Here is a 15,373-nt window from a genome sequence, read left to right as displayed (position 1 = left end):
GCTGACGTTCCGGGAGAAGTCGCGGATCATCCAGGAGGTGGAGGAGAACCCGGACCTGCGCAAGGGCGAGATCGCGCGGCGCTTTAACATCCCGCCGTCCACGCTGAGCACCATTCTGAAGAACAAGCGCGCCATCCTGGCGTCGGAGCGCAAGTACGGGGTGGCCTCCACCTGCCGCAAGACGAACAAGCTGTCGCCCTACGACAAGCTCGAGGGACTGCTCATAGCCTGGTTCCAGCAGATCCGCGCCGCTGGCCTGCCGGTCAAGGGCATCATCCTCAAGGAGAAGGCGCTGCGGATCGCCGAGGAGCTGGGCATGGACGACTTCACCGCCTCCAACGGCTGGCTGGACCGCTTCCGCCGGCGCCACGGGGTGATGTCCTGCAGCGGCGTGCCCCGCCCCCGGGCGCGCAACTCGGCCCCCCGCCGCCCGGCGGCGCCCGCCAGCTCGGCCGCGGTGCCCTCCGAGGGCAGCGGCGCGGGCTCGGGCAGGCACACGTGGGAGGGGCAGCAGCCGTCAGTGGTTGAGGGCTACGCCTCGCAGGACGTGTTCAGCGCCATCGAGACCAGCCTGTGGTACGACTTTCTGCCCGACCAGGCCGCAGGGCTGTGCGGCAGCGACGGCCGGGAGCGCAGGGCCACCCAGCGCCTGAGCGTCCTGCTGTGCGCCAACGCCGACGGCAGTGAGAAGCTGCCCCCGCTGGTGGCTGGCAAGTCAGCCAAGCCCCGCGCAGGCCAAGGCGGCCTGCCCTGCGACTACACTGCCAACTCCAAGGGTGGTGTCACCAGCCAGGTGCTAGCCAAGTACCTGAAGGCATTGGATGCCCGCATGGCCACCGAGTCACGCCGTGTCCTGCTGCTGGCCGGCCGCATGGCCGCCCAGACCCTGGACACCTCGGGCCTGCGGCATGTGCAGCTGGCCTTCTTCCCGTCCGGCACTGTGCAGCCGCTGGAGCGGGGAGTGGTTCAACAGGTGAAGGGCCACTACCGCCAGGCTATGCTGCTCAAGGCCATGGCTGCCCTAGAGAGCCAGGATCCCTCACGCCTGCAGTTGGGTCTCATGGAAGCCCTGCACTTCGTCGCAGCAGCCTGGCAGGCCGTGCAACCCTCAGACATAGCCTCCTGCTTCCGCGAGGCTGGCTTTGGGGGTGATCCTGATGCTACCATAACTACTGCTCTCAAGAGTGAGGGGGAAGAAGAAGAAGAGGAGGAGGAGGAGGAAGAAGAGGAGGAGGAAGAGGAGGAGGAGGGAGGGGAAGAAGGGGAGGAAGCAGAAGGAGAGGAGGAAGGAGAGGAGGAGGAGGGAGGGGAGGGCGAGGAAGTGGGGGAGGAAGAGGAGGTGGAGGAGGAGGGTGATGTTGAGGACAGTGATGATGACGAAGAGGAGGAGGAGGAGGAGGAGAGCTCTTCTGAGGGCTTGGATGCCGAGGACTGGGCCCAGGGGGTAGTGGAGGCTGGTGGCAGCTTCCGGGGCTACGGTGCCCAGGAGGAGGCCCAGTGCCCCACCTTCCATTTCCTGGAAGGTGAGGAGGACTCTGAATCGGACAGTGAGGACGAGGAGGAAGATGAGGATGATGAGGATGAAGAGGATGATGATGAAGAGGATGGTGATGAGGTGCCTGTGCCCAGCTTTGGGGAGGCCATGGCTTACTTTGCCATGGTCAAGAGGTACCTGACCTCCTTCCCTATTGATGACCGGGTGCAGAGCCACATCCTCCACTTGGAACATGACCTGGTCCATGTGACCAAGAAGAACCACGCCAGGCAGGTGGGAATGTGGGGTTTTGGGCATCAGAGCTGAGCCACAGGGTCTAGCCATGCCCCCAATCCAGATGTGGCAGCGCCAATCCAGAGAGCAGCGCTATGGCTGGAATCGGGGGTTGGGGGGAGTCCCCTGTCCACCAGAGTTGCTTCCCCCGGCCCTGTGACAGGCCTGGTCACCTGGGTAGGGCTGGAGCTGGGGTCAGCCTCTGCCTGCTTTTGCCTCTTTCTCAGAATCCTCTTCCTTCTCCTCTGCCCCTGGGCCTGGGTGACCAGGTGACTTGGGCAGGGACCTGTCCGGTGCTACCACACCGTGCCATCCGTGGATTCAGCCACAGCAGCAGCCAGGGATAGGCCCTAGAAGCTCCTGGCCAGAGAGTGCCTGTCCCCTCTGCCATCCACACCAGATCTTGGTGGGGGTGGGGGACCCCAAAGCCATTCTGGGAAGGGCTCCCAGAGGGAGGGCCAGCCTAGAGCCCACTAAGGCTGATAGCCCCACTCTGACCCTGGGGCCGCTTCGAGAAGCACACTTCTAACTCACCGCAGGCCCCTGAGCCTGCATCTGCCTGCTTTCCCACCTCCCCAGTCCCCGTCTCTGGCTCAGTCCATGTTACTTTGGCCTTTGGTTTTCTTTCCAGTTTGCAGAGCCCCAAGAGGCCTTCTAAGGGAGTGATAATGGGTACTTCCCAAGTGGGCAGCTGCAGGCCCCATGCCTCTCTCTCATCACACTCTGGCAGGGCCCCAACCTGGGCAGAGCGGCCTGGGGCTGGGCCCAAAGTCTGGCCTTCAGTTGCTCCTTTCCCAGTTTGAATTCAATAAATCCGTCCACCCCCCTTTTGTGGGGGTGAACATTTTAACAGCCAAGGGTGCATCCTTCATGGTCTGGGCTTGCGTCTGTTTTGGGGGCACGTCCTTTTCTGGTTCCCTGTGGCCCCTGCTCTGGTGGGGTGTGGAAGCAAGTGTTGTAAGGGTAGCCAAGGCCTAGTGGTGACCTGGGTAAGGGACAGGGGGAACACATCATCTCCAACTATCACGTAAGGCTCTGGGAGGACTCTCCAGGGCTTTGAGATTGGGCGCCAGAAAGCCAAATCTTTCCGAGCTGTGGATTTAGAAGGCTGGTGTCTTGGGACGGGAACTGCAGGAAGGGCTCTATCAGACCTGTTGAGCCAATATGAACAGCACACACGTGAGTACTGGGTCCACCAAAGCTGGCTGAAGGAAGCCCTTGCAAGAGAGGGCCAGAAGGACAGGAAGGAAGGGGTGCTGGGGTCACTCCTGTGGCTCAGATTGGAGCTCTGTGGGGCAGCATTAAGTGTACTTTTAGTATAGGGTGGGGACTGAGGGCCACATAAGGCCCACAAAATCATCAATACCAGCTAACATTACACATCTCACCCCAAAGAAGCCGTTCCAGCCATCACATTAGGGGCGAGGTGATTAAATGTTGGACCCATGTGGCCCGAGAATGAGGTTATAAAATTCCAGCTGGCCTTTGGCAGACAAAAGGTTTCCCCCACCCCTGTTTTAGAACCTTAAAAACCAAAAGCCCAAGGCCATTGAACCAGTTCCATCTTGGAGACCATTATAGAGTTTATGAACCTGTCTTTCTGGGAGCAGACAGCACCATCTTACTCTCAAGGAGTGACTAGGGGGTTTGAACCCCCAACCCTGTGGTTAGCAGTCCAATGCTAACCAAAAGGGGCTCCTTTGTAGGGCTTGTTAGATCTTTGAGTGAAGGTATTTGCAAGCCTGGTGGCCACTTGACAAAAGAGTGACAGGAGGGAGGTGAAATTGCTGCACTCCCAAGTCAAGACCGAGAGGAAGGGTTGGCGATTCCCTTTGAGGTGCCCCCTAGGTGAGGGCCAGTACCAGGTGAAGGCAAACATCTATTCTGACCACCTGCTACTTCCCCCTTGTCTCTCAGGCCCAGCCCCTCCCTCACTGTCCCTCAGGGAGGCCCTCAGACCTCAGCATTCTCAGTCTGGGGAGGGCCTTAGCCTGAGCGGGCAAGCAACCCTGGTCCCCAAACCGGTTTTCCCACCTCTGCTTGGGGGCTGACACATGACTCCTGTGCTTCCTTATCCTCCCTCCTGCCCAACAGCGCTCTGCAGTTCCTCCTCTCCCCACCCTGGAAAGTTAACCGTCCAGGTCTTGTGTCCCTTGCCTGCCATGGGCATGTTGTCTTAGAAAAGCAAGGCCATCGTGCAGGACAGTAAAGACAAGAAGGGTGGGTGACTGTCATAACCTTTTTCACTTGTGACACTTGAGTGGCCTTCATATCTTCAAGCCTTCCAAACTAAACGGTTACAGACTACAGAGAACAATTGGGGTTCCCTTTGTTACCACCACCAATCATTGGGAGCCTGGGGGAGCCTAATGCAGCCCAATCTAGCCTCTGACCTGCCCTGGAGCTGTGGTTGTCTCAAACCCACGTCTCCCACCTCAAATACCAACACAGCCACTTCCTTATGTTTCCTGCCAACCAGAACTTCTTTTGTGTTGGAACTGAAATGACCTCAATGGTCATGCCACCCGATGTTAACAGGTCCATGGCTATGTGCCAGGCACGGTATGAAACATTTTAATGGATTTGCTCGCAAAGCCCCAGGAGAAAACAAGCACAGAGAGATGTAGTCACATGCCCAAAGCCACACAGGAAATCTGGTGGAAGCAGGTTTTCGCTCCCACAAGCTGGTTCTAGAACTGCTGTGCTCAATTTCTCCTCCCAGGCATCGTATTCCTAACTTCAGAGTAGGGCTATTTTGAAATGGAACAGATTGACTCCAAATCCATTTGAACCCATTTCTAGTCCGCAAAGGGAGGGGTGCACAATTATATACAGGAGTTCTTGAAACTCCTCAACCTTTAGCCAACCTCCAGTCTTGCCCATACAAACAAATGCCAGCCTCTGAAATGCTACACTTCTTTGTAGAAGCTTTTTATCACTCTGTGGGGACCAATAGGTGAGAACCATTCCCATTTCACAAAGGAGGAACAAGAGTAAGGAGTTAAGTACCCCAGGCACTAGCTTTAAATTCCTCTGGAAGTTTGATGGATGGAAAATAGCCCATCAAGAACATTGCCATGGGAGGGGTGTAGTGACACCCTATAGAGCTTTAGTGGCGTGGGGTACCCAGCAAGAAGGCATGATCAGCCAGAGTCCATTTGGATAGATCAGTAACCGTTTACACACACACATCCCCCACGCCTCCCAACCCAGAAAAAGCTGACACATCTGGCTATGAAGCTGTGTTCTCTTGACCCGGAACAGGATCCCAGCCCTGGGGTCCTTAGGGCCTTGTAGGCGTTGGCAGGTCGCAGAGTGGGCCAGTGACTGGTCACCACAGGGTGGCTTGGGCGGAGAGGGGAGGCCTTCTTGAGGAGAGGGAGACAAGGACCCAAGGGCTTTGGGACCTGGGAGGAAGTGAACCCACTGCCTCCTAGTCCGTTCAGCCCGTAGCGTCGCTATAAGATACAGTAGAACTGCCCCAGCGGGTATCGAGCCTGTAAATCTCTCCGGAAACAGAAAGTCTCATCTCTTCCGCAGAGCAGCTAGTGAATTCCAACTGCTAACAGCAACGAGCGGCCCGATTCCTAACCCATTGCACCACCGGGGCGCAGTAAAAACTGCAACTCCCAGAAGCCTCTGCTCCCTGGCGACTTGGGTAGTTGCTATGGTTTCTTAAAACAATATGGCCGCTCCCAGCTGGGACTCCAGTCGCGGAGACCGGGTGCCGGCGGCGGCCGAGGAAGCGAGCGTCTGAAGGGTGGTGAGGCTGAGGCCGGCTGCGGCAGGGCTGGCGCAGCCTGGCTCCTCCGGCGTGCCGATGGAGGAGGGCGGTGTGGACGAGGAGACCCTGCACCAGCTGTACCTGTGGGTCGACAGCATCCCACTCTCCAGGCCCAAGCGAAACCTTTCCCGGGACTTCAGCGACGGAGGTGTGCGCCCGTGTGTGTCCCCGAGTGTCTGTGCGTTCTATCTTGTGTGTTCGTGCGTAAAAGGCCAGTATGTACTTGCAGGCGGGCAGAGGGGTCTGACTGCATCCTGGAACTTCAATTATAAAAGTGTGTGTGTTTTATATTTGTATGGGGGAGTTTGGATATGTATATTTGGGCTTGTTTGATATACATGTGTGCTGTCTGTGTACATATGTGTCTCGAATGTGTAAGCTTCAGACTTATTCCTGAGACGTCAGTGACTAGGGTGTGTGCTTGTATGTCACTGTGCATCTGTCTGCAGGCATGTAGCTGAGTGTGTGTTGTCGTGTATATTGTGGGGACTGTGTGCCTGTAGGTGGTCACAAGTTTTGTCTTGGATGTGCATCTGTGTGCGTACGTTTCTATGCGATTGTGTGACTGTAACTTCCTCTTGTTGCTTCATTGGTGTGTGTCTGTGTATATTTGGGGAGGAGGCTATGTGCATGTGAGGGGACTCTGGTGACACAGAGGTTAAGCACTCAGCTGCTAACTGGAAGGTTGGCAGTTAGGGCTCACCAGCCACCCCATGGAGAAAGAGTAGACAGTCTGCTTCCATAAAGATCTACAGCCTCAGAAACCCTATGAGGCAGTTCCAGTCTGTCCTGTAGGGTTGCTAGGGCCAGGGTAGATTGATGGCAACAGGTTTTACGTGCATACGTGACTTTGTGCTTGTCATGTGTGTCTGGTGTTGAGCATCTATCTTCTGTCTGTCTGTAGGAAGGTCTGCTCACATGTGTCTCTGCTTGTGTGAGGCTCTCCTGGGACTTTGGTGTTGGAACACACACACACACACACACACACACACACACACTTGCACTGGGTGCATGCTTACGGTTGGGCCTCGGATCCTGAAGTTCTCTCTTGGAGACTCCTCTTAAAAAAATAAATAAATAAAAAGAGGGAGGGGAAAAATGAGGAGCTGATACCAAGGGCTCAAGCAGAAAGCAGATGTTTTGAGAATTGATGATGGTACCAAATGTACAAATAATGCTTGACACAAGGGATGGATGTATGGATTATGATAAGAGCTGTATGAGCCACCAATAAAATGATTTTTTTAAATTAAAAATAATTTTATTAGGGGCTCTTACAGCACTTATCACAATCCATACAGCAATTGTATCAAGCACATTTGTACATATGTTGCTACCATCATTTTCCAAACACTTTCTACTCAAACCCTTGGTATCTGCGCCTCTTTTCCCCCCTCCCCCACCCTCCCATTCTCATGAGCCCTTGATAAATTATAAATTATTATTATTTTTATATCTTAAACCATATGATATCTTCCTTCACCCGAGTTTCTGTTGTTTGTCACCCTGGGGTGTGTGTGTGTATGATTATATGTCAATCATTGCAATTGGTTCTCCCTTTCTCCCCACCTCCCCCACCTATCCCTTACCCTCATGGTATCGCTACTTCCATTATTCCTGAAGGTTTTATCTGTCCTTGATTCCGTGTGTCCAGAGCTCTTATCTGTACCGGTTCACATGCTCTGGTCTAGCTGGATTTGTAAGGTAGAACTGGGGTCATGATCTGGGTGGATGGGGGAGGAAGCATTAAGGATCTAGAGCAGTGGAAGTTCTCAGCCTTCCTAATGCCGAGACCCTTTAATACAATTCCTCATGTTGTAGTGACCCCCAACCATAAAAGTATTTTCATTGCTACTTCATAACTGTCATTTTAGTACTGCTATGAACCGGGCGACCCCAGTTAAAGAGCCGTTCAACCTCCAAAGGGGTTACGACCCACAGGTTGAAAACCGCTGATCTAGAGGAATGTTGTGTGTTTCGTCAGTGCTGTAGGAGACACCTTCTCTATGGGAGGCCTCAGCTTCCCTTTGCCCTGAGTTCAGGGGAAAGCATGCAGTGTCTTTGGGATGTGCTGGACACTCAGCTTTCTCCCCCTGATCACTCTCTATCCCCCCTTCCCCTTTCTCTTCTACCTCTCTCTCCCTATTGCCCCTTCCACATCTCCATCTTTCCACCACCCCTGATTGTTCCATGCTATCCCTTCTTGATCACCCCCCCACATCTCCATCTTTCCACCACTCCTGATTGTTCCATGCTATCCCTTCTTGATCACCCCCCCACATCTCCATCTTTCCACCACCCCTGATTGTTACATGCTATCCCTTCTTGATCAACCAACCCCCCCCACCCCCGCCCCCCGCTTCATTTCTGCTCCATCACCACTCCCTCAGTCCTGGTAGCAGAGGTTGTCAAGTTTTATTTTCCCAAGATGGTGGAGATGCACAATTATGTCCCGGCCAACTCTCTCCAGCAGAAGCTCAGCAACTGGGTTCACCTGAACAGGTAGTAGTCTACCTGGGTCCACAGCCCCTACTGCCTTCTCCAGGAAGGACCTGGGGGTGCGGGTGGGGTGTAGGGGGTGGGCAGGGGTGTTGACAGGGTGGGGAGGGCCAACGCTGAAAGAATCGAATATTGATTGTAACAAAATCAAGAGGCTCTTCCACTAAGCCTTAGTGACTAAGGAGACAAGGGACCTTGGGAGACTCAAAGAAGACCTTATGATGTGGTGCCCTGCTCCCCTAGGCCTGTTCACTTAGAACTCAGACTGCTCCACCCCCTCCCTTGACCACCCCAGGACCCAGTCCGCTTCCCTCCTGTCTGCCCCACCCAGAAAGGTGCTGAATAAGCTGAACTTCTCGGTTCCTGAGGACGTGATGCGTAAGATAGCACAGTGCACCCCGGGCGTGGTGGAGCTGGTGCTCCTCCCCCTGCGGCAGCGCTTGGAGGAAAGACAGAGGCGCCGGAAGCAGGGCTTGGGCTCCTTACAGGTACCACCCCACCTCCCCGCCTTGGTGAGAAATGACTGGACCAAGAGAGCCTGGTCTGAGGACATGGGGGGTGGGTGGGGGGGTGGAGCACTGACTCCTGGGGGATGGAGGAGCCCAGGCTGACAGGGGACCTGGGGTTCTTTCAGGAGCTGGCTCCCCAGGATGGCAGTGGCTACATGGATGTGGGTAGGCAACCTGGTTTTCCTTCCGTGTTTTATTCTTATCACTTGTGAAGGGGGCGGGGCCTGGAGTGGAGGGAAGGCCGCCCAGTCAGTCCCTCCTTGTACCTCAGGTTTGCCCCAGAAGGCCCGAGGAGAAGGTGCCCCAGAACCACAAGGAGGAGGTCTGACCAAGTAAGGGCTGCTGTGCCTGGAGGTTCCTGACCTCGCCAGCCCTTGTGGTCTGGGAGGGGAGGGGAGGGACGGGAAGGAGGAGGATGGTGCCCAAGATGAGGTCCAGGCTCCTGCTTAAGTTGATTCCTACTTGACCCCCACCCAGGGGGGACCGGCTGCCTGCGCCGCGGCCTCTGGGGTACAGCCAGGTGCTGCAGGGCGACCCAAGCTTCGTCCTTCAGATCGCTGAAAAGGAGCAAGAGCTCCTGGCCTCTCAGGAGACGGTGCAGGTGAGACGTGCTGGGAAGGCTGGGGTCCCCGTCCCGCAGACGTGGGGCGGAGGCAGCAGATCCCCCGCCTTGACCTCTGCGCACATCACCCAGGTCCTGCAGATGAAGGTGAGGCGCCTGGAACACCTGCTCCAACTCAAGAATGTGCGCATCGACGACCTCTCCCGGCGGCTCCAGCAGGCGCAGCGGAAGCAGCGGTGAGCGAGCGGCGGCCGCCCAACCCGCACGCCGAGGTGCCACGCCGGGGTACCGGATGGAGTCAAAACACTAAGACACACCCACTCACCGACGGACAGATGGACCGGGCAACTGGGTGGGCGGAGCCTGCCCTAGGTTGTGCGTGGGCGTGAGAGCCCCTGCTTCCTTAGGGTGGGGAGAGACCTGATGGAAGCCCTTGGAGATGCGTCCGTCCGGACTGAGCGACCTCCTTCCACTCCATTCTGGGTCCGGAGAAGGGATTGCTTTCCAGAACCCAGAAGCTGCATGCAGAGACCCGGCAAGCCCCCCACCAAAGCTGTGCCCAAGGACTCCGGGGATCTGGCTTTAGCACTCCCGCTGCTGAGGCTTGGGAGGCAGCCCTCCTGTTCTGTCCTCATCCCCAGAACTGGGTCCTTGCATGGTTCTGAGGACATTAGAGGTTCCATCCAGCCTGGTTCTCTGTGCTCTTGACCATGGAGAGCTGAGCCTCTCCTATACCCCTCGTGGGCACTCAGCTGGGACCCAACAGCAGATGGAGACTGCAGTAGTTAGAGAGGAAGGGGTGAGGAGTGGGCTCCCCCAGGAAGGCCAAGGACCCTCCCTCCCTACCCACTAGGGCATCCTTAGGAGTTTCTGGGGGATGTGTAACCAGGCTGCCTTTATTAAAGACGATGTGCTTTCTTTCCTAAATCTGATTTCTGGCTTGGGCTGGGACAGTCCATTCCTGTTTCGATACATTCCCTGCTACCCTGTGTGGAAGCCCAGAGTGGGCCTCACTTGGCCCTGGGTGAGCACTGCCTCTTGGGTGATGCCATTGCCAGGCACCAAGCATTACCCATCTGATGATTGCCTGCCCTCCCCGGTCTTCTAGCACCGGCCCCAGACTGACCATTGAGCCCATTCTCACAGTGACCTCTAAAGTCAGCCCAAACCACAGGCTCCAGACTCCACCCAACTCTGGCCCCACCTTCACCTTCCATCTTGCCCAAGAACCAACCTCTTAACTTGTTCATTGTGTAAGTTCCAACCGTCGCATGTTCTATGGACTGAGGCCTAGCTTAACTTCCAACCTGAGTGAGACCCCATGGCCACTGAGTGACCTTAACTCTAATGGTTTACTGACTACCAGTAATGTTGAACATTTACAAATACTGATACCTAGCAGTTCCACTCCTAGACATATACTCAGGGGAAACTTAGGCTCTTGTGTTCAGGGAGGCAGGATTGTTCATAGCAACAGTGTTTGCTTGCAAAAGAAAAGAGCCTCTATTATCTATTACTGTGTAACGAATTACCACAGACAGCAGTTTAAAGCAGCACATGTTTACTATCTCACTTTTTCTCTGGGTTGAGAGTCCTGTCATGGCTTAGCTGGGCGCTTTGCTTCAGGATTTCTTACAAGTTTACAGTGAAGGTCTTGGCTGGGCTGTGGTCTCACTGGAGGGCTCTGCTGGGAAATGAACCATTTCTAAGCTCACTTGACTATAGGCAGGATTCAGTTCCTTGTGGACTGTTGACTAAGGGCCCCTGTTTCTTGTTGGTTGTTGGCCATTGGCTGTCCTCATTGCCTGGCCATGTGGCCCTTTCCAACATGGCAAGTTACATCATCAAAGCCAGCAAGGGAGAAAGTTAACAGTTGGACAGCTCAGTGGAAGTTACACTCTTATGTAATGTTATCATGGAAGTGACATCCCATCGCTCTAATATTCTATTTGTTAGAAGCCAGTCACTAGATCCAGCCTACACTCGTCGGAAGGAACTACATGTTGGGGTATGGAGTGGGCAGGAGACATGAGAGAATAAGATCTGGGATCATGGTGACATCTGAGGGGAAGCAGGGACAATGATGCAAGAAATACACATATGAGGGGTTCCCCCCCAATGGAATTTTTTTCATAGCTCTACATTTAACCTTTTTTTTTTTTTAAACAGCCTTATCACCTTCAAAGTACTCTCCATTACACTTAATACATTTGTCAAATCTGTGATTCCATTCTTGGAGTTTTCAAATTCATCTGTTTGGATGGCAGACAGCAAGCACCTCCCTCATTTTTTCTTCATCTCTTCTATATTGTCAAATTGCTGTCCTTTCATGTCCCTCTGCATTTGTGGAAACAAAAAGAGGTGGCAAGGAGTGAGGTCAGGTAAGGTACATGGGGCAAGAGAGGCATATTGAATTTTGCTAAAACTTGGTGCACTGAGATGGCTGTGTGAACAGGTGCATTGTCGTGGTGGCAAAACCAGTCCCGCCTGCCAGAAATCAGGCCTTTTTGTTGCACACTGTTATGCAATTTTTTCGGAACCTCTAAATAGAAAGCTTGATTAACAGTTTGACCTGGTGGAATGAGCTCCAAATGTACTATGAGCCAACATTTTTGTCCGTTCTGGATGTTGACAGGTGTCCAGAATGAGGTTTGTCATCAATCAACATTTCATCTCTTTTGAAATGAGAAAGAAAATCACTAATACACTTGAGTTTTTCCCATAGTGCTGTCCTTGTAAGCTGTGTCAACATCACAACAGTTTCTGTGTCATTTTTCTCAAGCAGGAAACAAAATTTCACAGTCACATGCCATTGTCTTAAATCAGTCATCACAAAAAAACAAGGTTTGAGCAAAGCTGCTTTTATGAAAAAATTCACTGTGACCAGAGAGAACCTTCCCAGGGAACACCACTGGGTGCACTAACTCAGAGCAAGTTGCTCGTGATGCTCGCCTAGCAGGAGGAAACAAGTGTAATACAAAAACTCCACCCAGTGGAGTTTTTTCTCTTCTTTTTTTTTGGGGGGGTGGTGGTGGTTACCCTCTTGTATATGTTTTGTAATGTTCTAGTTCCTGGGCAGGTATGTGTTCATAAGTTAGCCATTCGTAGGCAAATGAGGTGAGAGTGTCATGAACCAAGGATTGTTTACTCCAGTGATGTGTCCTGAGTTCCTAAAAGAAATGAACAATAAACATTTATGACAAATCTTGACCCTGGTCTGATCCCCATATCCTAACTCAGGATGGCCTTAGGGTATCCCTTGGATTCAGGCTGCCTCTCCAACTACCTCCAACCACTACCCCAGGAGAATCAAAGATGACCTTGAGTTTGTCCCACCTGGAGTTAGAGGACATCTCAGAACATATTTGATGCAATGAACACTAATGACTGAAAACCAGATGAGTTGTGGACTGACACCCATAGCATCATATATGAAGGAAGCAAAGGTCTCGAGAATGACAGGAAAGAAAAGATCCAAATGGATGTCAGAAGAGAAACTCGCTCTACAATCTAGAGTAGCTCAAGCAAATAGAAGCAATGATGAAGTAAAGATCTCAACAGACAATTTCAAAAGGCAGCTTGAGAAGACAAAATATTATGAAATGTGCAAAGACCTGGAGTTAGAAAACCAAAAGGGAAGGACATACTCCGCTATTTGATGCTGAAAGAGGTGAAGAAAAACTCAAGCTTCAAGCTGCAATACTGAAGTGTCCTATGAGCAGCATATTGAATGATGCAGGAAGCATCAAAAGAAGATGGAAGGAAGACACAAAGTCATGGTGCCAAAAGTGATTGGTTAACATTCAGTCATTTCAGGAGGTAACATATGATCAAGAACCAAAGGTACTAAAGGAAGAAGTCCAAATTGCACTGAGGGCCTTGGTGAAAAAACAAAACAAGCCTCCAAGAATTGATGGAATACCAATTGAAACATGTCAACAAGCTGATGAAGCTCTGTGAGTGCTGTCTTAGAGGAAGTACGGTCAGATGCTCCTCAGCAGCTAGGGTGGTGAGGCCTTGTCTCATGTGCTTTGGAGATGTTATCAGGAAAGACCAATCCCTGGAAAAGGACAGCGTGCTGGGTAGAGGGTTTTCAGAAGCAGAGAAGGTCCCTCAGTGAGACGATTGATCCAGTGGCTGCAACAATGGGCTCAAACAGAGCAATCGGCAATAACATCAGCAAAACACCCACAAGTAAAACCCTCTGTTTTGTGTGCCAACCTGCTGCTTTGCTAAAAGGCATCCTCAAGGGATAATTTTCATTCTATATATATATATATATTTCCATTAAATACTTAAAGAGTATCTCAGGGCAGTAGTTTCGGGGAGTCCTCTAGTCCAGTTCATCCCATATGGATTTATAAGTTCTGCTCCATGTTTTTCTCCTATTGTTTTCAGGTCCATCTGTTGTGGCTCTGATCAGAAAGGTCAGTAGGGGTAGCCAGACACCATCTAAGTCTTCTGGGCGCAGAGTGGGTGAGAGAATGGCTCATGTAGGAATTCCTGTGTGTAATAGGATTGAAATCTGTCAGCTTTATTAGGTTGTGCCAAAGTTTTCCAAAGTCATCATAGCGATTTCTTTTTATTAAAAATAATAGAATCCAGAATACCCTGTGTTTGGAGCTGGAGTTGGAGTATGTATCCTACGTGTGCTCAATTTAATCACCTAGCCTGGGTGCTTTTTTTTTTTTATTTGCTTATTTTTATTTTTAATCATTTTATTAGGGGCTCATACAACTCTTATCACAATCCATACACACATCAATTGTGTAAAGCGCATTTGTACATTAATTGCCCTCATCATTCTCAAAACATTTCTTCTCCACTTAAGCTTAAAGGAAGTACGGTCAGATGCATTAGGTCCTCATTTTTCCCCTCCCTCCCCACTCCCCCTTCCCTCATGAGCCCTTGATAATTTATAAATTGTTATTTTGTCATATCTTGACCTGTCCAACTTCTCCCTTCACCCACTTTTCTGTTGTCTATCCCCCAGGGAGGAGGTCACATATAGTTCCTTGTAATCGGTTCCCTCTTTCCTACCCACACTCCCTCTACCCTCCCTGTTTCGCCACTCACACCACTGGTTCTGAAGGGATCATCCGCCCTGTATTTCCTGTATTTTCAGTTCCTATCTGTACCAGTGTACATCCTCTGGTCTAGCCAGACTTGCAAGGTCGAATTCGAGTCATGGTAGTGGGAGCGGGGAGGAAACATTTAGGAACTAGAGGAAAGTTGTATTTCTCATCGTTGTTACATCGCATCCTGACTGGCTCATCTCCTCCCCGAGGACCCTCTGCAAGGGGATCTCCAGTGGCCTACCAATGGGCTTTGGGTCTCCACTCCGCACTCCCCGCCTCATTCACTATGGTAAGATTTTTTGTTCTGATGATGCCTTATACCTGATCCCTTCGACACCTCGTGATTGCATAGGCTGGTGTGCTTCTTCCATGTGGGCTTTGTTGCTTCTGAGCTTGATGGCTGCTTGATTACCTTCAAGCCTTTAAGACGCCTGGGGTGCTTCTAATTCCTCCGCATACTGACCCCATCTCCAATCTGCCTGGCAGAGGCCTACGGCTTCCCTGCAGTCAGGTCCTTTACACAGGAAGTCTCAGGGCCTCCGCACTGCTTGGATGTTGACACACCTTCTGTGTACGTAGGTCCATTGGGCAGCAATGGGGCAAACATGTACCTCAGAGCTTGTGCAAAGAGGTCATTTCCTTCCTTCTCGAGACTACCCAGAGCTATCTGTACCCAATTGTGGCCTTTGCGAGCCCAGAGTGTCCCCAGGCATGGCCAGCCCTCTGTTGCCAGTCTTCCCAGTTGGCCCGTAAGCTATACTGCCTGGCACCTAGGAGTCTGAGGGGTGCTTGGCATGGCCAGGAGACCACAGCTCTTTCTGTGAGTGTGCCTCACTCTCCACAGAGCCCAGCAGTGACTTACTCATTGTATGCTCGCAGTAAATATTTGTGGAAAGGAATAGAAGGTTAGGGAAGAGCTCCAGGCTGTTAGTCTATGTGTTTGAGACAGCCTTCCCCAGAGAGGTTGGTGAGAAGTTGGCTAGAAAGACTATATAAAACAGGTAGGCCTTCACCTGGCTTTGAAGGAAGGGTGCGTTCTGCCCATGAAAAGAGAGTGGAAAGGGCATTCCAACTGGGAAGGTAGTAAGAAGAGGGGGGAGGGGATCAAGAAGTCAAAAGTCTACACCGACCTGGAAGGTAATACAATAAGTATGAGAAAACAGGGAGTGGTAG

General features: G+C 52.2%; 2 protein-coding genes across 2 annotated transcripts; both read left to right on the top strand.

Annotated features, from left to right (window-relative positions):
• Positions 1–6: 6 nt before the first annotated feature.
• On the top strand, positions 7–2,625 carry CENPB (centromere protein B). The gene has a single exon (XM_004697860.4). It carries the CDS (start codon positions 317–319, stop codon positions 1,799–1,801), a length of 1,485 nt encoding a protein of 494 aa, XP_004697917.1. The 5' UTR covers positions 7–316; the 3' UTR covers positions 1,802–2,625.
• Positions 2,626–2,710: 85 nt separating this feature from the next.
• Positions 2,711–10,049, top strand: SPEF1 (sperm flagellar 1). Its single transcript, XM_004698172.2, has 7 exons — positions 2,711–5,700; positions 7,943–8,054; positions 8,383–8,539; positions 8,686–8,725; positions 8,832–8,892; positions 9,038–9,161; positions 9,255–10,049. The coding sequence occupies exons 1-7, from the start codon at positions 5,589–5,591 to the stop codon at positions 9,360–9,362; spliced, it is 714 nt and encodes a 237-aa protein (XP_004698229.1). The 5' UTR covers positions 2,711–5,588; the 3' UTR covers positions 9,363–10,049.
• Positions 10,050–15,373: the final 5,324 nt, after the last annotated feature.

Source organism: Echinops telfairi, unplaced genomic scaffold (assembly GCF_000313985.2).
Source record: "Echinops telfairi isolate 266 unplaced genomic scaffold, ASM31398v2 ScPeMD7_5592;HRSCAF=6446, whole genome shotgun sequence".
NCBI classification, from domain to species: domain Eukaryota; kingdom Metazoa; phylum Chordata; class Mammalia; order Afrosoricida; family Tenrecidae; genus Echinops; species Echinops telfairi.
This window is presented reverse-complemented; position numbering and strand designations above follow the sequence as displayed.